This window comes from Pezoporus occidentalis, unplaced genomic scaffold (assembly GCF_034315485.1).
Source record: "Pezoporus occidentalis ecotype Australia unplaced genomic scaffold, CSIRO_AGI_Poc_V1 ctg19, whole genome shotgun sequence".
In the NCBI taxonomy this organism is placed as follows: domain Eukaryota; kingdom Metazoa; phylum Chordata; class Aves; order Psittaciformes; family Psittacidae; genus Pezoporus; species Pezoporus occidentalis.
In genome coordinates this window covers 1,855,166-1,880,242 of record NW_026913748.1, presented here as the reverse complement: position 1 = coordinate 1,880,242, position 25,077 = coordinate 1,855,166, and the positions used below count along the sequence as shown (strand labels likewise).

Here is a 25,077-nt window from a genome sequence, read left to right as displayed (position 1 = left end):
AGCAAGCTATAGAAATATAAACAAGTTACCGATTATTTAATAAAGTCAATTTGCTTAGAAATGCCTGGCCATGGGCAGCAGATGTTACATTAATTTCTGCTTTTTCTGGAATTTCACTGGGGCTCCAAGATCTTAATGACACTATTAGCAAAGGTAACTTTATTTTAGAAGCTCATTCCAAGCTCTCACAGCAAGAAGAAAAAATTGTCATTCCTTTTGACCACAAAATCTGTGCTATTTCTAAGTGGAGTTCTTTGAAATAACTAGGATATCTCACAGCTTGTTGCTTTAGAGGGGACTTGGTACAGCAGCACTACATTTAGTTAGCATAATGAGATTTTTAGACCCTGTGATGTTGACTGAGTTTGAAGTACCATAACTTTCAAACAGCTAAGATTGAATTTGTTAGTGAAGTACAAGTTTGCATAATATTTCAGCTTTCCTAGAATTTTAACCTGGGTGCCTGTTTCCTGAGAAGCATTTTGGTTAATATAACCAGGTTCTGACTTGGCAAAACAGTTTAACTATAAAAGTGTGTCTTTCTGTTTCTCAGCAGGAAGCATCGTGAAAGCAGCTTCCTCGGCATCATTTCGCAGTTACTGTTTGCCTTTTGAGATCCAGTTCATTGGAGTGATTTTATTTCAGGTGGTTTGAAAATCTTCCATGAGCCCATGGTGCTCTCATCCATTTTGAATGCAGAGCAGGATCTTTATAAGTGGACTCCAATATTTCGGTGTTCTGTCTGTTGAGTAGTTTGTCATAGTTTATCCTGCAGGAGTACAAAATCATCTGTTTAATCTGCTTGGTCAATACTTGGATAGGGATAGTAATAAGGAAGTCATAGGCAGGCACTGTAAATCTCTTTATTCCAATACATTAATATTCCTGGTACTTTGGCTGTTAAGATTGTTTTAAATGTAAAAAATCTGTCTGTTAAATGTGCCTTTGATCTTTTTGGTTGGTCTACCTTAAAAATGTTAGGAATGTATTTTGGTTTTGAGAAAGTTTTTGTCTTTAAGATAAATCAATATCATATATACTTACAGTTTTGTTCATGAGCTTTGTTAAAGCTTATAGATAAAGTAGTCTCTGATTAAACTTTTTTTTTTTTAACTGTATTTCATTTGCAGTATTTTGTGGCTAAGCTGTCTATATAGCAGAATGTCATTGATCTGAAGACTGTGCTGGAGACTTCTAGAGATGAACTGCTATGAAATGAAAACATCTTTCTAGACTTGCTTCATCTATCGTAACGTGAGTGTGGCTCAACCATAATTAGATTATTACAGACCTAAAACATACAAGGTAGAATAGCATGAGAGGATTTTAATTTGGTCATTAGCAGGAGTGCATGGTTAGTGTAGTAGGTGTAGTCATTAGCCTCTGAAATATGAGACTACATTTTCCATTTGATATGCTTCGAAGACAGGTCAAAATCCTTAACATGATTTAGGCCTACTGAGAAGGTCTGTAATCCTATTTTTTAATAAGCTCTGTATTTCATGTTAGAATGATACTTGTGTATGTCAAGCATTGCTGAGTCTCATTGCTCCACTTGTATTACTTTTGAAGTCGAAGCGCATTGTTCTGGAAGAGCATTTACAGAAGATATTCTTGGAGTCACAGCAGTCAGAGCTTTAAATCATGAAGGCTTCCTGGGAAATCTGGGTTCTCTGGGTTCTGGTTTGTTTTTTTTTGTTTTTTTTTCTTTCTTTCTTTCTCTTTCAGTTGAGGAACAATTCAACTTCTCAGGCTGAAGCTCTGGCTGTTTGGGACTGAACTGCTTCTGTTTGGTAGGTCTGCCATTTGCTGGGAAGCTCCAAGGCTGTGCTGGGAAATAAAGGATGAGATGGGTGTCTTAAATGTAAGTTTTGTGTTGAACATTTATTGTTGTTGAAGTTTGTGTTGAAAAAGATGGTGATCAGTGGATTTTACTTGCTACAGAAGAGATGAGCTTGGATGGCACCACGTGAAGGAGCTGTGAACCTTGGTAGATGCAATCTGAAGTGAAGCCTTGTGGAAGCAAATACAGAGAGCGCTGCTGACTCTCAGCATTCTAACAGGAAAAGGCTCTTTTCCACTTCTGCTTGTCTCTGGCTTCCTCCATCATGAGGTTAGTGAGGACTTTGTATCTGTCTTCATAGTTCTCTGATACCATTATAGAATCATGTAACTGTTGAGGTTGGAAAAGACCTTTAAGATCATCAAGTCCAATCGTTAACCTATTATCAAAGAACTGATGAGCATGGCTCCACAAAAAGAGCTGAGAAGTTGGTGAAAAACGTCTGTGATAATAACTAGTTGATTAGGATGGTGTTTCTCATGTAAAGGAACTAATAAATAGCCTGTTTTCATTGCTGTCTGCATCCCTGAGCCCTTTTCCTCTGCAATGCATTGCGGATTTTTGTGACTCTTGATGGAGCTGAGATCCTTAACTCTAGGTTGATAACTGTGAGCACATGGGTCTGTGGTGAGGAGAGCTCCAGATGAGTTTTAGAATCAATGCTGTGTGCTACCCTTCTTAATGTCTGGAGGTGCTGAGTTAAAGCACTTCAACAAGAAACAGGTACCAAGACTTGAAAATAAAAAGAAGAAAAAAAGCCCAAACCAGTATCAACAACAGAAAAGGATGGTTGTTGTTGTTGTTGGGAGCTTATGTGTTCTCTTCGAAACTGGATTCTGATAAGAGAGCCTATTTTTCTTCATAAGATGTGCATCTAAGAATTATTCATCCCACCTACCTCCCATTGTGACTGGGAAAAGGCTCCAGTGCTTGTTAAAATATAAGTGAGGTCTGTACTTGACCCTGTGTTTGCTGATTGGAGTTTTGCTGTTGACTTTAATAGGAGGGACATAGCCCTCTATGTGCTTTAAAATATGTTCTTTAATTAAAAAAGCCAAGTAAATCAAAGCACAGTGAAATTGGAATATTATTTCTTACCTTCTACACTTGTGGTGATTGGTTTAGTTTTTCTGAAGAGACTTTAATGCATATGGATATTTGTTTTTTATAGTTTTTCTTATAGCCCCACAGGATCTATTGCTGGTTGGGATTGGCTTGTGCTTGCTGATTAATTCCTTGCATCACTGCTCTTGAATCTTGTTGCGGTTGTTCTTGGAGAAATTGGCAGCAGCAGCAAACTGGCAGAGCTGTTATTGACCCAGAATAGCAATAGCATTGTTAATACAATAAGCAAGGTTTTCTGTGGACTACTGTGGTATTCTGTGGAGCTGATGAGCTGGTTAACACCTTTTACTTATTGTGCAAGGATCTGAGGCTGGAAGGGAATTAATGCAGTTGTGAAGCACAGAGAACCAAAATAGCAGTGATTCAGTTAGAGTAGAGCCAAATCTTCTTAAAATTAAACTCCATTGTGTTAGAGACTTCACTTTTTTGATACCTATATTATTAACTTCTCTGATAAGAGCAGGAAATGTAATACAGTGATATTGGAGAAGCCTTTCACATTAAATCTAAACTAGTATCTTGGGGTTATATGAGAAGAAACCACTCTTCATCTGGTGTCTTATGGGAATCAGATGTTGCAGAGTTTCTGTTTCTCAAGTTTACTATATAATTCACAAACCTAGTTTTTTTTTGATAGCTTTGATTTTCTTAACTTTCAAACAGGTTGTTTGGAATGGGTGGGAAGGCTGTAGCGTATTATATGGGTATTTCTAGTTTCATGAGCAACAAACAATACCAGACAATTCAGGGAATTTTGTCATGGGCAAGAGCATTTACTTGCAAGTTGCTGCTAATGAAATCCTGAAGATCTTTTTGATAATATCATTTGGTAACTTTGTTTGTAACAGATTGGTGGTGTTCTCTCATATAAGTGCTCCAAGATTTGCTTTCTGGTTGACCTTTCTAATTGGACTGGATCGGGCACTTGGAACAGGATTGAGGTTGGCAGGCAGGAAAATACAGAATCATAGAGTTATAGATTGGTTTCAGTTGGAAAGGACCTTAAGATCATCTGGATCCCCTGCCATGGTCAGGGATGCTTTACCCTAGACCATGTCCCCCAAAGGTCTGTCCAACCTCCTCTTGAATACTGCCAAGAATGGGGAATTTACCACTTCTTTGGGCAACCTGTTCCAGTGCCTCACCACCCTCACAGCAAAGAACTTCTTCCTTATATTAACCTGAACTTCCCCTGTTTAAGTTTAAACCCATATGGGAGAAAGCTGAGGAATTCATATACTAAGGACAGACCATTTTCTGAACTGCAGTCAAAGCTTGGCTGTTCATGAACAGGTTGTTCAAGGGAGGTAGACAGCTTGGCTGTGCCACAATGCAGAGATAGTAGATGTGGCCGCACTGATGTTAACCCTGACGGTTAAAATGCAATGCAGGGGTAGCCAAAGTATCTCTGGGGAGGCTGGTTGATGGTACCTCCAAGGGGGACACTGCACTGAGCCAGAAAAATTTGCTGTAGCACTTGTGAGCCTGAGATGGTACTGCCAAATAATGTTGCCTGTGTGGACTAACCAGTGTGACAGATGCTGTCTTATGGACCCTGGTACCTATTAGTACTGCAGTACCTATTGGTACTACAGTTGGGCTTTTCTGCTAATTCATTTTTCTTTCTATATATGTGTTCTAGAAGTTACATTTGAAGAGTTTTCCCCCAAATCCACCTTTGAGTTTTGATTATTTAAAGTTTACTTTGTTCTGTTCTTTGAAGGTATAACCAGTTTGGAGATTAAATGTGAATGAAGATTTACATTGCAGAAATGCCTGGTTTTGTTGCTTCAGAGAATGTAGCTGTTTATATGCCAGGGGACTCTTGAAAGGTCCTTATATTCTTTTTACATGATCTGTACCATGGTCAGGCTCTCTCCTCTTTTTTTCCCCCCACACTTTCTCCAGTTTCCTATATTTGATGTCTAAAAACCTGTTCAACAGCACTGATGTCTCAAGCCATGGGTATGTAAATATTTACTGGCATGACAGTCAACAACAGTGGGAGGGGGGAGATTGCTACATCCTACCATTCAGGGAACCTTCAAGTTCTCTCTCACAGTGTGCAGCAGATGAGAACTGGGAAGGTCTGCAGTTTGTGCTTAACTTGATGTATTTTTGCTCTCTTGGTTCCTGTTTTGTTGCAGATGTCATTCATATAGCTGTGGAAGGCTTTATCAGCTCTTGCAGAGACTTTCCCCTTCCACACCACTCAAGGCTGGAGCTGCAGTGGAGGAAAATGGAGCCTGTAGATCTCCTGGCATTTGTCTCTGTAGAAATGAACAGTACAACTCTCACCCTGGCTTTGCTGACGGTCTTCGTGGTCCTGCTGTATTGGTAAGTGATAATGGTGAATGTGGACTATGTATCAGACACAAAGCCTGCTGAAGCTCCCTCAACATCTATATAGTCTTTTATTCATAAGAGAAAAATGGAAATTGGCTAGAAGGGGCATGGAGGGAGAATTGGGTTGGATGCAGAGGTTGAAATAAATACAAAACTCATGATGCTTTTTAGAGAATTCTCTTCTTGCAATAATTTCTCTTTCTTGACCAATAAAACACTGACAAAATTTGTCTTCAAAATGAAGAACTTATCAGTGTTGGTTTCTTAGTAGTTTTCTGTAGGTGGTAGGAACACTGGTGCTGGTCAGGAAGAAACCGAGTACTTGTTGGACCTTTTCTCTGTGCTATGCTGCACACTTGTTTTTCTCTTGTTCTTTCTACACTGAGTAGTGGATACAAATCAGAATAATAGCAGCCCTAATGGTTAGCACAGTAGGCATTGCAGTGAGCTGTACTGAAATGAAAAAAACCCAGCACCCTGTTCATTTGTTCCAGAAATTATATTAGCCAATCTGGAGTGCTTTTTGGACTGTTTTTACTTGAATACCTCTTCAAATCCTGCCTTTCATTCAGCCAATGTGGGTTGTTTGTTTTTTTTTTTCTCATTTGTATGTGTGTTCAAGAAAAAAGTTTCAGGGATGGTGGTAGAAAAAGAACCTTTGCCAAAACCTCAAAACTCATATTGAAGAGAATAGTGATGACTCCATGAGTTTAGCACAATTGTTGTAGCAGTGTAAATGACAGATCACTTCTGCCTATATTTCTTCATTCTTTGACCCTGCTGAGCTTTGTTCAAATTCCTTCTGTGTCAAGGGAGGGTGTAAAGAGACTAAAGGAGAGTCAAGTCCATATTTGATGTGTGTTTCCATATCAGATAGGTGGGTGAGCCTGCTTTCTTAAGATCTGAGCAAATCACCACAAACATGCAAGTCCTACTTCCTTTGAATTTTACTGGGAAAAAGAATGGCAGCACTAGATTTTTCAGTAAAGCCATGCTGTTTAGCTGTTCATTTGTGCATATCTGGGAGTTTTTAAGGGAACGAGGGTGAGGGCAGAGGCACATCCGCAGTTCAGAAATGCAGCAGAATCTGGCTACCTGTGAGTCCGCTGAAAGAGCCTGGTGCTTCTACATAGTACATGCCAAGATGTGCTGAGGTCTCTGAACACATAGAACTACACTGTGTAAATGTAGGGTACATTCTGGTGCATGATTCTCCAGAGCCTCATTTTCTGGTTCAATTTGAAGAAGGCTGTTCCTCCCCTTGAAGTAAAGATGTGGCAGTTTAGTGTGGAATTTGGTCTTGCCATAAACAAACCTAGCTCTGATTGCAGACTCAAGTCAGGCTGCTGAATTGAGTGCCTACCATATTAGGCATTAGGACAGTCAGCTGCCGAATTGAGTGCCTACCATATGTTTCAAAAAGTCCAATTTAGGTGTGAGGTGGGAAATTCCCTTACAGCAGAGAAACCCCATTCAGTGTTTCCCTTTTCCTGGCTGAAGGTGAGTTTTGTGAAGGCATCAAGTAAAGGAAGACTGAGTTTTAGATGGGAAAATGTGTTATACTCTTAACTGCTAATGGTTATTACTAGCCAGTCTTGTTGACCTACAGATACAGGTTGATTTGAAGTAGCTTATTAAATACAGGTGTCTGTAAGTCATTCTTCCAATAAGAAGCTGGTGTTTCTTAAACCTGCAATGAAATATGTGGGCAACACCTATGGCTATTGTTAGGCTTCCCTGGTGGCTAAGCTATTCAGATGCACTTATTTCAGTAAAACGCACTGAGGTTAATTGCTTCAAGCATATCTGCAAGGTTGTTGTTCAAACCTGTCAACCTATTTGAGAGTTTATTACTTGTCTGTTTAAACAAATGAGTGAAACCCAAAGCATGCTCACAGCTTCCTTCATGGAAGGAAGAGACCTTGGGTTCTAGGAATTATTTAAGAAGTATGTAGAGGGTTGCTAATAGAAATGCATGTCCCTAACTCTAGAGAATGTTTTTATTACTGTTGTGTAGCATACCCAACTGTTTGACTCTTCTAGGAGTCAGAAGACACAAGTTTTATGTATGGCAGGAGTAATAATAAAGTAATAACTCTTCAGCTTCTTTGACTTTTTCATTCTAAGCCTTCATCTCATTTTTTAATAACTTCAAAATTCTTTTTCCAGCTTTTTTTTTTCTGCTACCGTTGTATCTTTTCAGAAGGGGGGGAGGGAGGAATGAGTGTTTGCTGTTGTAAATTTTGTTATGGTAGCAGCTTATGATTGATTGGGGTCATATTGTGTCAGCTGTTGTGTGAGTACAGAGAATAGGCAGTTTGCCCACCTTGGTGGCTGTAAAAGGCTTACAAGCTAAACAGAAGATAGTTATGGGTAGAGAAGAGAGTCAATAGATCTAATGCAACATTAGAATAACAACATGGTGATGGCAGTTGTCATGTTATTGGGCTATTTCATTTGCATGGGTTTTGTGGATGGGGGTACTTGGTGGTTTAAATGACAGCCTTGAGCTGCTCCCCATCAGCTCCACCATCCATCAGCACTGGTAACGTGTATTGCAAGGCCAGCTGTGATTTATCACAGTTCATCTGGCAGGTGGTATCTTGCTAAGTTGTGATAAGACCAATCACTTCACATTTTTGGGTGAGGTGAGGTCATATGAAATGGGGGGGGGGAAAGAAGCAAGGGTTGATTGGGAAAGGGAGGAGAGGCTGTAGGTGCATAAAAATAAATTTCTAGAGAAGATACGGGTCTTAGGAGGAAACTTGGATGATTTAATAATGTTTTTCAGACTGTTATTCATGGTACAGTGAAGATCAATAACCCTTTGTAACAAGTCCTCTAATAGTAGATCTTTGATTTCTCATGTGTTGCCATCAGTACAACATGAAGGTAGTGTACTGTGCCATTTTTAAATCGGTGGAAAATTCAGCAACTAGAATCTCTCAGTGTTTGTCTTCTGCATGACCTTAAGTCAGCTCTAAGGAGAGGATTTTTAAGGTAGTTGATTTAACATTGGGAGTAGAAAGAACAGCGAAGCTTTTTGGTACATTGTCTCTTCAGATTTGAAATGGGAAGAATCAAACCTGCGGTTACTTTTTTATTAAACTATTAATTTAAGAGGTTGCTCAAGCCTGTGTGCTGTCCCCCATTCCTGAAGAACTTACTTGTCTGCTACCCTTCCCATCCTTAATATTTCCTTTCAGTAGGTCAAAGTCCCTTCTTGCAGACTTCATATCATGGATTCTTCTACAGCTGTTGCTATCTCATTACTACTGTGATAAATGATGATATTACTCCTTTAGCAACCACAAAAAGGCATAATATGGCCAAATACATAAAGTTTAGCAGTATCAGTAGCACAACACTGAGTGCTCTTAAAAGGATCTCTTGTCCATGTCTCTCCCATCCCCTGTGATTTCTACTAGCCAAACTGATTTAAGAGCACTTTCTTTGCAAGGACTGCTGTTTCTATTCACTTCATCTCTGTGGATCTCTTTTTTGTTTTTCAGGCATGAAATAAAAACAAACACTTAAGGGAGGAATGAGATTAACATTTACAAATCCCAGTGATATTCTCTATTGAAAAATACAGCACTATATCAATGCAACATATTTTTCATTTTCATTTCAAGCATACACTGAATTGGGTATCCCATGCTTGATTGTAGCTGCAAACATTGCTTTGTGTCTTTCTTTTTGCTGTCTGGGAAGATGTTTGATAAAATGAAAGCCGGAGTTTATCTTGCTTTAAAGTGTAATGTACCATAAGCTTAAGCATTATGAAGAAGCTGTCACAGCATTCAGGTACCTGTGTTCAAACTGGATTATCAACCCTTTGTCTAAACAAACCTGGGGTTTTTGTAGAAACAGGGAGGCTGGATAGGAGGTGTTTGTTTATGTTTGTAAGATACACATCTAATTGCATGCTTTCAAACATAGCAAAACATACACTAGGGGTGTTCTTGTCTGTTTCTGAAAAGCTAAATCATTCAGAAAGATGCCATTATTACATTGAAGTAATGTTAATGATCACTTGTGTTAGAGAAATGTATAGAGAGATTGAGAGATTTGGGTTCCCCTATATCTAGATACTGTCCACCCATTGCATTACAAGTCAATCCTGACTCAAGACATTTACAGTCTCTGATCACAGAGAATGAAAGTATTTTTTTTTCCTCTGGCTTTAGGCCTAAACTTTTACATACACTTAGATGCAGGAGATACTTAGACATGGGGGACAGCATATATTAAAGTTCACCTGTTGGTGCCATACCTGTGCTAGACCACATCAGAAGTTAATCTCAGGACAGGTAGTATTTTGATACAAGTGACTTCAATACTGTTTCTTGATTGGTATTACTTTACATCTGTGGTTTTTAGAAAGGGCTCAGAAAGAGAAAGTTTGGAGGTAATCCATCTCCAAATAAAATTTCATTTTACAGAACCTTGCTATTTGAGCTTGAGTTAAGCAAAACTGAGATCAAATAGATTTCGGGTATTACTACTTTAGCAGTTTATCAACTAGATATCACCTACAATTTGCACCATTTTTTTCTTCTCAGAATACTGATATTTACAAAAGATGTTTGATTGCTAGAGCTCCAGGCATTTGGTTTTAACTTTTCCAGCTGTCACTGCTGTCATCAAATTCACAAGGCTGCAAGGACCGCTATGGCTGGCAACAATCCTGGGTACAGAGCAACAACATATGCTCATAAAGATGTACAGCTCTGCTCTCATGTCAGGATCATTGAGAGGCCCAGAGAGGCATCCTAATTGTTGGGTGTTAAAGCGTACTTGTTTCCTGATCTAGTGGAAGGTGTTTCTGTCCATGGCAGGGGGTTGATATTAGATGATCTTAAGGTCCTTTCCAACCCAAACTATTCTACGATTCCCTTGCTGGCAGAAAGGGAATTTCCACAACTGGCAAGTGCTTTGGGGCTGTCTTGTACATCCCTCCCACAGTGGTGGCTGACCGCAGAGCTGGGTGCTGAGGTTATGGTCCCTTGTAAGCTTCTCAGTTTGCAGTGAACCCTGCATCATGTTTCTAGGGTCAGAAGGCAAGGAAGTTTCGGTTTTAGCGTGTTCTGTTAACCCCAATTGTTTCTTTTTTGACTAAAATGGCCATTATGTCAGTGGAAGTCATTCTGCTTCTCTCCCCTTCATTCAAACAGCCCATTACGAAAGCTAGAAGGATCTGACTCAACAGGAAACATCATCAAACTGCTGTTGACAGAAAAAACTAACAGATTCTGAATTGTCTTTGTCATGCAGCTTTACATCAGGCAAATTTGGAATTCCCACTAATGTGTCAAACATAATTTAATCCCACAGCTGTGCAATATATGGCCTCATCTTTGAGCTAAATCAAGCATCTCTAGGTAAGCTTGAGAAGGAGCAGAGTAAGCTACTGAATTATAATTTGGAAAAGTGCCATGCCACAAATGACTAAATACTTTCTTTCTCTGAAAACAAGGTAGATCTGATCATCCCCAGTGAAGTTCACTTAGTGCTCTGATTATGCTATTTTTAGGTAAACAAAGTTCTCTTATTTTTGGGGGACAGGTAGAACAGTTTTCCGTCATTACTTTTGCAGCTTCAGAGTTAAATTGTCTGGGATGTCCTCAGAGGCTGTTACAACACCTTGGTTACACTGATACATAGCTCAGCCTCAAACGCTGTGCAGCTTTAGTTTTCCTTGCTTGCACTTCACTACAAAACTCAGAGGCCTCTTATGTTCAAGTTGTTTGTTTGTTTGTTTTAATTTAGAGATTACATGGCCAGTGGTGTTTATTTGAAGGCTCTCAGGTGCTTGTTGGGTTTTCTGCTTTTGTGAAGGTGCATTTTACTCCAACAGTCCTGTGTAAAGTAGTCGATCTCCAGCCTATTGAATCCTTGTGGTCTTCATTTTCCCCTAAATCTTTCCATGCATCTCATAAAATCCTGCAAGCGCAATTTGTTTTTAGTGTATGGAGATTGTAGTGTTAACAGTGTGTTAAGGTGGACATACAGAGATAGGATAGTTTCTTTTCATGAAGCAAGTGTATTTACCTATCTTGTGGTATCACCTCCAGACGTAGTGTTCAACAGAGCACGCTGCAAAGCTGGCTAATGCACACAAATGCCACTAGGTAAACAGGAGCTGGACACAACCCTTAGGCAATCCCATTTCTGCTTTCCCATCCTGCAGAGCTTGGACTGGGTCTGGTCTGGACTGGGTGGCTCAGGCAGGAGAGACTGGCACGGCAGGGGAATTACCCTGGTTTCTCCGTCAGGCAGCTTCTGCCTGGGGTGTCTTCTCTGGAGGTTTACTTAGCTTTTCTGGACTAGCAGTTTGGTTTTAACTTCTGATCTGCTGTTTGCCTTGGAGCAGGTTGCTTTATTTAAATTGGGGATATTCAGGTGCCTCACAAACTGATTTTTGGTGCTCTAAATTAACTTCTAGGAGCTCCTGCCTCCATCTACTGACAGTATTAGGAACCTGAGGAACTTAATACACTGCTGTTGGTACATTAAATGAAATTGAAATTAAATGGTGAAAAGAAGCAATGTAAATAAGCTCCTTACAGAGAAGGCTCTGCCTATGTGATGAGTAGTCACTCCATCCTGTCGCACTGGGGCTGTCTCTTGCTATGTCTGTGCATTTAATTGCCAGGCTCAGAGGGGCCTCTCAGGACTGCTGCAATTTCTCCAAACAGTGCCAGGAATTCTGCTCTCCCCTGAATGCTGGGGAGCATACTGGCAGTTCCTGTGGCTGCCCTGCACTGGGGTGGGTAGTTTTGTATCCTCATGTGCTCCAAGGGGCATGGACTTGTCACTCCACATCTTTCAGCCAGCAGAGTGAGGGTCCTGCCAGCCTGGCTGTGCTCCCTCTTAAATGGTGAGTTAAAACAGTGGGCAGTTTTGACAGGTTAGACTTCCTCAGAGTGCTGAAACCTAAATCTGTGTTCTCCCTTCTTTTGTCTCCTTCAACACTGAGCCCATCATTAAAACAAAGTTGCCTATATTCTTCCTCACTCCTTTTTTGTCTTTGCATCAGCCTTCATCAGTAACAATGTTCTCTATGTTTTGTCCTCATTGCTGGCTCAGCAGTAATTAATGCCTTTGATTGCCATGCCTTGCTCTTCCGTAGGGAAGTTTTATACAGTATTTAATGGAGCTGTCTGAAAACTATTTTAAAATAAAATATTGGCATACTATGAGAGATTATTGTTTATCAGTTCCCCTTGACATACCCAAAACCTTTAGATGGATTTTTCTATCTGCTTTCTTCCTAAGTTTGATTTTGGCTTTTTTTCCCCATTGAAACAAAGTTTACTGTTCCATGAGCTAAGTATGTGCTAACTGCTGAGAAACAGCCATCAGAAAGAACTCAGTGTGTTTTCTGGTTTGGGACTGGAAATACATTTATTTCACTTTTGCAGGAATAGGGTTGGAGCTTGCGAGAATAATGTTCAGTGTCTGTTCCTTCTTTCCTTTGCTTTATGCACCATTTCTAACACTGTTGACCGTTTCTTTTAATCTCTGCTTGTTATTTTACATATACTTTCTATGACTAGAATGATGCACAGGTCAGTAGGGATATGATAGGTCCCTAATAGCATGATAGATATCCCTGCATTAAAACTATACGAAATTCTCCATATCCATTCCTCTGTTAGTTTCTTCCCTAGCTAGTTGCTTCTTGCATGGCTCTGCAGAACCTGTGTGCTTGTCAGCAGAGCAATGAAGCAACAAACAAGGGAAAGGACAGACCCTGTTAGAATAATTTGTTTCCTGGATAGAAAAAGATACTGGGTGCCTAGCAATGGCTGGAGAAGGATTAGGAAGAATGGATTGGAACAGAAGGATATAGCTCCATATGAAGTGGGTTGTTACAGACTAAGGCCAAGTATGTTTGGGAGAGTTGAGGCTAAGGGAAAGAAGCTGAGCTGAGATGTATGTTTGGAGTAGGGCAGGGGGCAGTGTCTGTGTGCTTGCGCTGATGAAGTCTACTTCCTTATTAAAAATAGTTCCTTTTGGTTATCAGAGACCTTGTGATACTTGTTAGGACTTGGGGGGTATGGGAAGGATGAAAAGATGGAGGAGACAGGTAATTGGTAGCTGTATGATCACAAGCTCCTGCTGTAGGAATGCTCTTGGATGAGAACTACTTCCAGAGTTTTGAACCTGTAACCCCAGTATTCTTTTAACTTATTCAGTAGCAATAAATCTGATGTAATCTGTGCATGCATGTTTGTGGTTTCTCATCCAAAAAGCTCCAAAGAGCTTTTTTATGTAAACACCCTCTCAGTAGAGCTATAACAAGATGAAGAGGTCATTGAGGCACGTGGTTTGAAATGTGGGAAAGACATGAAATATAGCCACCCTGGGAGAGCAAGGAGCATCTAAAGGATCTTCAATGTGTTGCATGCTAGCATGAGGGACAGAGAGTGATGGTGGTCAAGACAGCAAGGGCCTTCTTTCCAGCTCTTAAAATATCACTATGATCTGTTTGCTCTCCAGAGATGTTAGTAAACCTCAGGTTTAAGATTTTCTGAAATATTCATCATGGGCTGAGATGAAGCAATCTCTCTAAGAGAGGACTCCGTGTAAGCTTTATAGTAGGAAAACTGAGAAACTGTACGTTTAGTTAGGGTGGATTTCAGTGAGCATAACACTAATGTTCCAGACTGTTTCATGTCTCTGAAAGTTATGATGTATGGTACACAGAATGGTACACTACATCATCACTTTAATGTGGGATCACCCAGATATTTCCTCAGTAGCCAGTCAGGTCAGAGCTCTGGCCAAGTGAGAGCCAACACAGCTTTAAGAAGGGAAAACACCTCTCAGTGGTTCCAGAAATACTTCAGATCCACTCTGTAACTATTGAAGTGGGGCTGTTCTGGAGTGACGTTCAGCAGCCTTCACTTCTAGATATGCATCTGGTTTGGTGTCTGTCATCTCCTCATAAGAGCTAAGAATAGGTGGGACAAAGATAAACGATCCTCAATTTTGTGATACCTATTCCTAGCTATGTTAACAAACCTTGAGCCTTTCTGATCTCAGAAGAATAGTATTTTAAACTTCCTTTGTGTACCAGAAAGTTTTAGATATCAGGTCATTTCTGACAGTTTAGATATGATTCTCAGTAGTTAGATTTTTAAACTTTAACTCACTAGCAGTAGCCAAGTATTTAGTGGTTTCACAATTTATTTTCTTTCCTGAGACACGACTTTTTCTTAATGCAAATGGGAGTGCTGTCAACTTAAGTGGAAAACCAGCTGTCTGGTGTTCTCCTAGGAGCCCTGTTGTTGAATGAAGAGACCATCAGATCTTGGGTGTCAGGCACAGAGGAGTGAGGAACCTCCCCAGAGCAAGATTGCAGAGAAAGCTTGGAATATCAACTATGGGCACAAGGTGGTGAAAGGACCATAAGAATCTATGCCTTCACAGGACGAGTCTTGTCAGGACTAGGATATTTACGGTATAAGGATGTTCATCCTGCCAGGACTCAGGCTGGGATTTGAGACTTGGGATTTTAGGAACCTGCCTCCTCAGCTTTAGTAGAAGCAAGCTATTAACAAGCATGGTAAGGGAGGCCCTCGTCACCGTGATAGCTGGTGGCTCAGTTCCTCTTTCAAGCTTTGACTATATCACTGATAGACATTTTGCTATTTGGTTTTTGACATTGCTAGGGATTCTGTGCAGTAAAGCCTTTTCTCCTTCCTTCCCCTCCTTTTTATTTACGTTCCTGAGTGAGAGCATAGCAGAGCAGTGAGCTCAGTGCCATGGAAGCATTTTATATTTTGAGCAGAGATAAAAATCTCATTCCTTCTATAAACAAAGCAAATCAACAGATGATGCCCAGGAGAACCATTTCTCTATAGCCATTTTTCTCCAGCTGCTTTCTATTCTGTGCAGCTTGCAATGAACTTTATGAAATACATGTGTGGCTTTCTGTGTGTGCAAAACACAGGTTCCCTCCAGATAGTGACAGCTCCGTCTAACAAAACCCCTACATTTCTTTTCTTTTACAATGCTGTAATAATAAGATTACTAATAGAGTTGAGATGTTTGGTGGTTTAATAGTGTATAGCTTAGGAATGATAGAGGATATGCTGGAGGAGCTCTGCAGTCATAGCCGCTGCATCTTCACTCTGAACGGGTGTGGGCTGTAGTACAGAGGAGGATGAGGGGCAGAAATAATCTGAGCATCATATACATGCTGGGGGGATGAGGATGCAGCAAAAAGGCTTGTTCAGTTTACTGCCCTGTGCTTCTATGTGTCCCTGTGTCAGTGAGGAGTTCCTCTCTGATGCTGCAGTGACTTTGTGGGTGGGCACAAGTCTGTTGAAGGAATAAGCCTGGTGGAAGGCAGTGAGAAGTGGCCCCTTCAGCCTGTTGGAAACCCTTGCTTTCCTGCTTTTGAACAGTTCAGACACTCAGGTGAATGTGCAAAAGCTGCAAGGTGTTGGGGGGTTAGACCCAGTAGCACCGTGGGAGGAGATCATACATGGGCAAGAGCAGAGGGTGCTGGATGAGGAGCTGGTAGACAAAGTGCATGGTGAGGTTTCACATGTCTGGGCATAGTTGCAGGTCAGCCCTTGGCAGAGGTGGAGCTGCAGGGGTCTCTTATCTCAGTAGCATCTTTCTGCTTATCTGCCAGCCTTGAGATAGTCTTCTGTACAGAAGGGTGGCTAAGCAAGATGTTCTTAAAATGAGGCCTGGGGGAGTATTATATATCTTTGCAGAGCCAAATAAAAGTTTGAGCATTGCAAGGTTAATGGGCTTTCTCCCATAAATAATCAGGAGCCTCTGAGATGTGGAGGAACTTGGAGCTAGCCAGGGGGCAGTAAAATTTGGCAACACTTCTTCTGGTGATCCTGATAAAGCACGGTTTAGAACTGAAGGAAAATACCGTGGCTTTTCATTCAAAAAGATCCTGAGAGCTTTTATGTAAACACCTTGTAAGTATACATGTATGTACATACATATGTATGCATTTATATTTACATATAAATAAGAAACTGACTCGGAACAAACAGCTTCTAAATAAGCAACAGAACATAACTGATGTGATCCTTGATAGATCATGCTTAGTGCCCAGAGCAACCCCCTTATACCATCTCTCTAGCCAAATGACTTTTGGCAGCTAAGGAAATAACCTTGGGTAAAGCCAATAGAACTTTTATAGCAGGGACGTTAGCTATTGACCTGGAATGTATTTATGACACCGCTTTGGTTTGCCTTGTATATCTTCATTCCGTTGTTATGTTGTCGTGTGTTTTTGAAAACCTTGCAGTCTCTCCTTACCGCACCAGTATCTGTCATCGCAGCACTTGCGATGCAGGTTTACCCTCAACAGCACTGGATCATTCTCTAAAGCAGGTCTGATCTGGACCAGGCTGGGCACACGCGACAATTTTGGTTTAATTAATTGGAGTGCAAGACGAATGTTCTATGCCATTTTTGCTATGTTACTGGGAGAAGTTAGGTTGTACCTAATCTGATTCAAAGTTCACTCTTCCATATTAACAACTAGAGCTTGCTTCTACCAGATTAGTGCTTGGGGTGGTGTGGCTGGGATGGGTTTGATCAGAGGCTTCTTGCCCTAAACCTGAATTTACTGTGTCGTTAAAACACAGTCTCAAACTTGCTTGAGAACTCCCTTCTATTTACTTTGGGCAACTGCCCTAGTAAAGTTAGGGAGCAGCGACAAAAGTTCGGTAGAAATTTCACCGACTGCCAAATGCGCGTGAATCAGTTTTTTAAAGCTTGTATTTGTGAATGTGTTTCCCAAGGTGATTTGCTAATGTCTGAGCATTTAAGCTTGTAGCATCTATGGAGCTTGAACTCGGAGCTTTAAGGAAATGAAAGGTAAGTGTTGTAACATTGCCGACTTTTTCAAAGAAGCAAAATATTTTAGGTGCTCAGTTCTTTCAGAGATCTGGATTTAAATGGGGGTTGATGACAGTGAGAAATCTTGTCCCAGATGTTGGTGGCAATGGCTGGCTGTTTTTCTGGGTGACACTATTTTTTGTTAAGTTATAGAAATTAGGTGGACATCTTGTCTCATTCATTATCCAAGAAATTCTGAACTCTTAAATAACCGCTCTAAGCTGTTTTACTAGTGCAAGCCCTTTAAATTCATAGTCCAAATTTGATTTGCATTGCTTCAACCACTTAAATCAGTGATAAAACATTTGTGTTTTGCTTTTCTCACCTGAGAGTAGTTAGAAATAATTCTCTTACCTTTCAACTTTCACATGGGCCTTTTTCTGACTGAAAAATGTTGTTAAACATAATATTGATACAGTAAAAGAGCAACCCACACAGAAACCTAAGCTGCATCATAAATCCTTCTCTGAAGTTGCTCACACTGGTTATGTAAATAAAAGAAAATTGATGCTGTTTGCAGATTTGTGATGGGAAATTGTGTAGGGGAAATTGCTCTCGCGTGATAGAAATTGTGTATGTGTGCCCGTCTATCTGTCCACTCACCCATCCACCCAGCTCTTTGCTGTTTTGGTTTGCTCTGTAGCTGGCATACATACCACAGAACCACTACCTGAGGCAGAAAACGTCCTTTCTCAAGGTTTCACAGTGTATCATTACAGGGGCTGTTTTGTCTTTTCCTTGCTGGGCAAAGACGTTTTGACTGAAAAATATACTGCTCAGTTCAGGAGGAAATTCTGTATGTAGTCAGACACTAATGGCTTTTGGTTGAGTGTGTTCCCGTTGCAAACAGTTTGTAGAGATACAGTGCACTAGGGGATGTTTCAGCTCCAATGACTGTTGATCCCCAAGGATGCAGCCAATCCATCTATGGGTTGGGTTTGGGTTTTTTCCTATTTGCAAATTGCATTGCATTTGTAAATAGCTGGTGGCCAAAATCATTATCAATGTGTTAATTTAAAGACCAATCAGCATTTTCAAAGGGTGGACAGTTTCAATGGCTTTTTCTGAGCAAGCTGGAGGCTTTGTCTTGTGGGCTATGAGCAAATTGTTACAAAACACAAGAGAGTTGGTAGGAGTTTGTGGAAGCGTAATTAATTGACAATGGTTTTCCAAAAAAACACATTTTCCAATTTAAAATAAGCTGTTAAAATAATTTAGAGTAGCGTTATGATAGTCCCTTGACACGCTTGGGTAGCTTTGGGTTAAACATATAAATAAAGCTGAAAGGACTATATTTAGTTCCTGACTGATCCAAGGACAACTGAAAAACTGAAGGTCAAATAACAAAACGAAGAAAAGAAAAATATAGCCCTCCTTGTTCTGTTCTGCAGCATGCTGCTTGGCAGCCATGAAAGTTCAATACTGGGGAATTTGTCACATACAAGTCTTTGTGATTTGTACTTAAAGTAAAGTAAGCAAGCATGAAGTGTGCTTACTTATTGACAGAAGTACATCACAGAGTCCTGTCATACTGAATCTAGACAGCAGCTCCTGAGTATTGCAGAATTTCTGGGGCCTGAGTATTGAAAGATATGTGAAAGACCAATTAATCAATGACAGCTTTCCCCGTGCTCTGACTTGAGCCTTGGGCTCTAGTAATTTCTGCCTGGAAGTGAGCTAAAATATAACTAGGTGCTAAATGGTGGGTTAATACCATTGCTGGATATATATATATATATATATATTCTATTTTTTCTTTTGTATGTGCTATTAAAACTGTTTTTTTGTTTTGTTTTTTTTTGTTTTTTTTTTTTTTTTAACTGATTGAGAGGAACTTCAGGTCACTACTGGCTTGGGAGAACTAGGAGTCTGTGCTTGAGCAGGAGTTTGTTTAAACAGCCTAGGTGCAGAGCTCAATGCTTCCATTTCAGAGGTAAGGCAATGAGCTTCAACCCATCTATGTCAACCCGCCAGTGATGATGGGTTTGTTCCTCCCTGACAGAGAGACCTTGTGCCTGTGCTGCCAATCCAGGCACAATCCAAGGTAGAATCATGGAGTCATATAATAGAATCATAGAGTAGTTTGGGTTGGAAGGGAACCTTCAAAGGTCACCCAGTCCAAACCCCGCACAATGAGCAGGGACATCTTAAACTGGTGTCAGCATCAGAATTTTGGGGGTTTTGACCATGGATCAGTTTACACAGCACCAGGAGGAGCTGGAAACTCTTAAGCAGCAGGGAAATCATGACATAATTGCCATCACAGAAATGTGATGGCAGAATGATTTGCATGATTGGAGTGCTGCAGTGTATGGCTACAGGCTCTTCAGAAGGGATAGGTAAGGGGTCCAAGAAGGCTGGACACTCTTCAAGAATTAAATCCTCAAGGCACAGGAGAAGGTGGATGAATTGCCAGGGAAGAAGACCAGCCTGGCTGAACAGGGAGATATTGCTGGAACTCAGGTAGGAAAAAAGAACTTGCCACCTGTGGGAAAAGGGACTGTCGCTCCATGAGGAGTACAAGGATATTGTTAGATTATGTAGAAGGAAAGTTAGCAAGGCAAAGGCACAGATGGAACTGAATCTGACCACTGCAGTAAAACATAATAAAAAGTACTTTTACAAATATATTAGCAATAAAAGGAAGGCCAAGGAGAACCTCCATCCTCTACTGGATACTAGTGGAAACCTAGTGACTGAGGATGAGAAAAAGGCTGAGGTACTAATGCTGCCTTTGCCTCAGTCTTTAATAGTCAAACCAGCCATCCTCAGGGTTAGTGACCTCCTGTACCATATACACATATACAAGTCTATGGGGCTGGACGGGTTCCACCCGAGAATGCTGAAGGAGCTGGCAGAGGAACTTGCTAAGCTGCTTTACATCATTTATCAGCCGTCCTGGTCTAGTGGGCAGGTCCCAGAGGTTTGGAAGTTGGCCAAGGTGACACCTCTCTACAAAAAAAGGCAGGAAGGAAGACCCTAGAAACTACAGGCAGATCCCTTCCCTGGGGTATCCTCTGGCCACTTTGCTCCAGCCAGTTGATGCATTCTGATTGCCATGCTTTTATTAGGAGATTTTGGTAGTACATGGTATAATTAATTATTTTCAGAAGCTTTATTCCCTTTAAACTGATTTCATACTACCCTTCCTCTCACTGAACTACTTATGAAACCTTATGCAATTAAAACTGCAGGGTAGTATCTCACAGGATAGTGGGTTTTTCAAATTGGGTAATATATCAAATGTGTGCATTGTATGGACAATGTCTATTGAGACAAAACATTGGCTACCAGTTGGGTGAAGATCAAATGCATCCTTAGTGGTCCTCAGAAATGAATGTAAGTACATGTGGTCCAACTTGGCTAGCAACCCATTCCAAGATGAATTCATTCGACTCTGAAACTGCAACATTGAGAAAAACTGGCACCTTTTCTTTTATGGAAACCATGTCTTGCATCATAGTTTTTGCAATTTTACTTTAAGTCTAGGTTTTGCATGTCAGAGATAATGGGAAACAACGATTTCATTCCAATTATTATCTGGCTGTTTGTATTTTCTAAACGTAAGTCTCTCTTTTAAAAATAAAATTGTGCATGCTGTGTCTAAAAGTAAATTAAATTAGAGGCCCAGTAAGTAGGACCATCCCTTCAGCAATGAGTTAGTCTCTTTGGAGAAATGAAAAACAAATTGAGATCGTCCTTAGCCAAAGTTCCAGCTGATGCATCATTTTTGGTCTGCTTGTTTCTTCAGCTCCTGAATTTATTTGATGTTTAATCTTAGACTGTGTTTCAGAATAAAGTGTAAACTCAGTTATGGTTTAGAAGACTGGTTCAGATCTTGTCCCAGTGGAGGCCTGTGTAAACTGAAACTTGAAATTTGGCCTTAGAAGGTTGTGTAAAACACTAGTTCTTGCAAATTTGTCTCTTAACAGATGCGTTTCTAACAAATGGTTGTTTGCCCGCTTCTCTTTTCTTTCAGTATTACATGGAACACTTACATGAACAGCATATCTTTTCATTAGTTTAGTTGTGTTGTTTATTTATAGTTTGATTTCCTTTACCTCAGACTTTTACACGTTACCTACAGGTAATTCTGAGCTCAAAAACTTAGATATGCAAACATATGATTTTTATTTATTTATTTTTTTTAAACCACCAGCTATTTGTGATTTGGGTGAGGAATCCCTGGGCAGAGCAGGGAGTTCAGAAATGCCATAGGTGAATGTGGGTACAGCTTTGGCTTTGTTTTTGTGTATGAGCTATGACACCTGGATGTGCATGCACAAGAGGAGGAAGAGGGGAAGAATTCCTGTAATCTCCATTTCCCTTAGTGTTGACTACCAAAAAGGAATTAAAAAGGAACTTCCAGCCCTCACTATTTATGGTATGGCACTACAGTATATTTTGGAGTTGTTTTTGAAGGGTCATTAACCTCGCTATCTAAAAGCAAGCAAGCAAGCAGCATTATTCTAACTGCCAAATGCAAGTTAAATCGATGCTTTTAAATTAGTTTTCTTCTGTGAATAACATTTTGTTGTTCATGTTTAATCTGTAAGGGTGCTCAAATGCCCCAGTTAAACTCAGAGCCAGCCGCATCAGGAGAAATAATCTTTACACGATGTGATATCTAACTGTGCATGCCTGTGTGATGAGGGGAATATACCTTTCCTAACAAAATCAAGTAAGAAATATTTTAGCAGCATAGAAGGCTTGATTATGATCTTTATTACTTTGCTGTAAAGCAAGAGCAGCACTGCTGAACTCTGTGGAGTTGCTCTGAATTGAAGTGTGAACTCTGAAATACAGAGCAGAATAAATTCACTTTATATGCTTTAGCTTGGAGAAGACAAGTCTCTGTGGCAGTCTCAGCAGGATTACCAGCATTCAATCAATTCTGGGGCTTGTATATCCCAGCATTGTAGGTAGGCTTGGGAAGCTCATTTTGCAGTAGAAATGTCACTGCTCTTCCACAGAATGCTCTGGTAACAGCCAAACCTCCTAAATAACCATCATCCCTACTGTTTGGTGTGTGTGAACGCTGGGAACAGAAGTGCTGGGGGAATCTTTCACGGCTCTGGCAGAAAATGTGTCTCTTGGAGGATAGGAGCCTTTCCACTGGTGCAAGTCCTTACTTTGAAGGGCCTGTCTCTTTGCTGAAACAGCATCTGGCCGTCTCTGAGGGATGGCAGTTTGTGGCGCAGTGCTGCTGGGGGCAGGTGTTATCTTTCAAGGTGGCTAGGGAAGCCTCTTATGCTTGCATGACATTGCTATGGGCAGAATACACAACTGCAGGATTTTGCGTGCTTCAGTTCATTATTCAGACTCCCAGATATTGTGCAATTATTTTTCGGGGGGTAGTACCCTATCCCTGATGACTCTCACTTTTGCTATTTAAGCCATACACAAGTCTTTACATGCTCATAGGTTTCAGGACTTTGAGATTGCTTTTGGTTCTACTTAGAAACCACAAGCTAGGTATATGCTGTTGTTGGAGCCCTTTTTCCATGCCCAAACTCCACTTCCTCATGCAACCATGCAGCTTTAATACTGATGCTTTCAGAAGAATCCACATAACAAGGGATTCCTGAAAAAGCTGTGAGGTTTTGTTTCCAAGTTTGTTCTTGTGGAGGAGAACTAATAAAACTTTAAGGAAGAAGCCTTAGCCAAGTTTTTAAAAGTGGACTGTTTTATTGGGAAAAACAAAACAAAAACCAAAAGAAAACCGAAGCTTGGATATTGAAAATCAGGTTAATTTAATTCATATGGCCATTGAAGACTTTTTGGTGAGCTTGAACCAGAACAGCTAACAGGTGTCAGGTGCATAGAAAACAAACTAGTATTGGTGTGTTGGCTATGAGCTAAGCCCTGCTTCCTCCTCTTTGTGGGCATGGTACTATGGTGCAAGTTGACAAAAGAAAATACAATTGCATGTGTTTAAATGCTGAGGAGCTTGGTTTTCTGTTTACAGAGGTAAAAATGACAAAAAAGTTGAGGAATAAAGCTTCCTATCTGTCCTTAACACAGTCCTGGAAAATATGTGCTGGAAAAATGTAAGAAAATCAATCTGACAAAAGAAAAAAAAAAATCAAATGTTTCAGATCTCCAAAATGTTCTAATGAAATAAATACTCTTATGCAAATTGCAAGGAAAAAATCACTGCTCCGCCTGGTGTGTGTGCTGTATTCCAGAGCAATTGAGAAATGCATACTAATGGCAAAAGGGGAACAAGTTTCCCCCTTTCCTGGACTTTTGATGTAATTATTTAGCCAACACTGGGAGAATCTCTGCATACTCTGAAACTTCAATCATTTCTGAAATATTGATCTGGAAAGGTCACTAAATTCCAGAGCTGGTGAGGTCAGGGTAATGAGATCGAGTGACAGACCCAGTGGTACCCACTGATTTAGTTGTTTAGACCCTGTAACCAAATCATGACCTTGTTCTGAAGCCTCTTTGATCTAGCTATGTGAAAACACAGCTGCTTACTGGATATCTCATGTTAGTACGCATGTAGGTGTGAGGGTAACTTTATGTGACATTTACTTCAATTATGCTGGTGTTGGATTATAAAAATGAGTATCGCCCACCTGCCCAGCCTTATCTGTTATTCAGAGCCCTGTTTGCTCTCCATTGGTATAACTAGTGAGAAAACAACCATGCAGGGGTGGTAAGTTGCTCCCCCGTCTGACTTAGGGGACTATCTTGCTCCCTGCTTCATTTAGGAGGGCTTTTTTCCACCTTCTCCCATCAGTCCCAAGGCAGATGGGGGAGTATCTTGCAGCCCCTGCATGTCTCCACAGTCTTCCAGAAAGATGTTGGCAGGGGGTGGGTGGAGAAATTACTGCTATTTTCAATCCTGGCAGCCTTGCCTAAGGACTAGCCTTGGATCTAAGTCTCTTCTAACAGACAGGTAACTTCAGGCGGCTGTGACTTGTGCAGCATGCAGTGGCAGAGGACCCTTTGGCTCACAGGCTTTGCATGAAGAGACTCGTGGATTTCCCATTCCCATATTCAGTGATGGTTCCTTGGTATCTGCTTTCCCCCATGCTTCTCTGTGGGATTCAGGCAGTGGTACTGGTGTTCAGCAGGCAGGGTGAAGCATCCAGCACTGGACCCGGGTCTGTCCTGGGCTCCACCTCTATGTAAAACTGCCTGTGGTATGGGTCTGTTGAGGAATGAACCTGTGTTTTACTACCCTTTGTCAGTCTGTGTATTTCTCTCGCTTTTGGATAGCTGGTTTTCAACATCTCTGCAACACCATGGTTCCCTCTGGAGATACTCACCATCAACTCTCCGCTGCCTGTGCCAGAGCCCACATGGCATTTCCTTCCCCAGGCAGAAAAACGCAGGCATGGAGCAGAAATTAAACCTGATAAAGCTGTACCATGCTCCCTTAGAAATATCTACCCAGATCCATATGAGATCATAACACTGGAGCCCAGCTGCTTCCTGCCCCAAGTTTAAACACCGTGAGCACAATACTAAAGTTTCGTGATGTATGGATGTGACCTGGAATCACTTAGAGCAGAGGAGCAGGATGGAGAATTTATGTCTAGCCCAAGGCAGAGCACGTGGACTCCTGGCTATTGTGTACTGTTGCCTTTCCACTTGCACATAAGCTTATCAAAATGTTTTTGCAGGCTTGCTCCAACTTCCCTGTGCAGCTTTTAACTCTTCATTTAAGGACCTTTGTGAACTGAGCAGTAGCAGGCAGTGCTCAAAGAGGGTGAATGGTGAGAGCTCAGCCGGAGCCAGGCTAAAGAGCCAGGCTGCTGGAGAGCTCAGCAGGAGCCGGGAGCCCGCAGCACTGTCTCTGCAGGCCTGACTGGTCTCCTCTCCCCACAGGCATAAGGGTAATGCATTTGTAAATAAATAGG

General features: G+C 40.9%; 1 protein-coding gene across 7 annotated transcripts in view; it reads left to right on the top strand.

Moving 5' to 3' along the window:
* The window catches only part of TBXAS1 (thromboxane A synthase 1), a 238,982-nt gene that overhangs the window by 8,746 nt on the left and 205,159 nt on the right, over positions 1–25,077 (top strand). For 2 of the 7 annotated variants that reach the window (XM_062616406.1, XM_062616407.1), the window contains exon 2: positions 5,116–5,305. In XM_062616406.1, coding sequence (XP_062472390.1) covers positions 5,208–5,305 — 98 coding nt within the window. In that variant the 5' untranslated portion in view covers positions 5,116–5,207. Of the gene's footprint in view, positions 1–2,230; positions 2,271–5,015; positions 5,319–25,077 lie in introns of those variants that run through there. The other 5 variants (XM_062616405.1, XM_062616410.1, XM_062616412.1 and 2 more) reach the window with 5 other exon arrangements.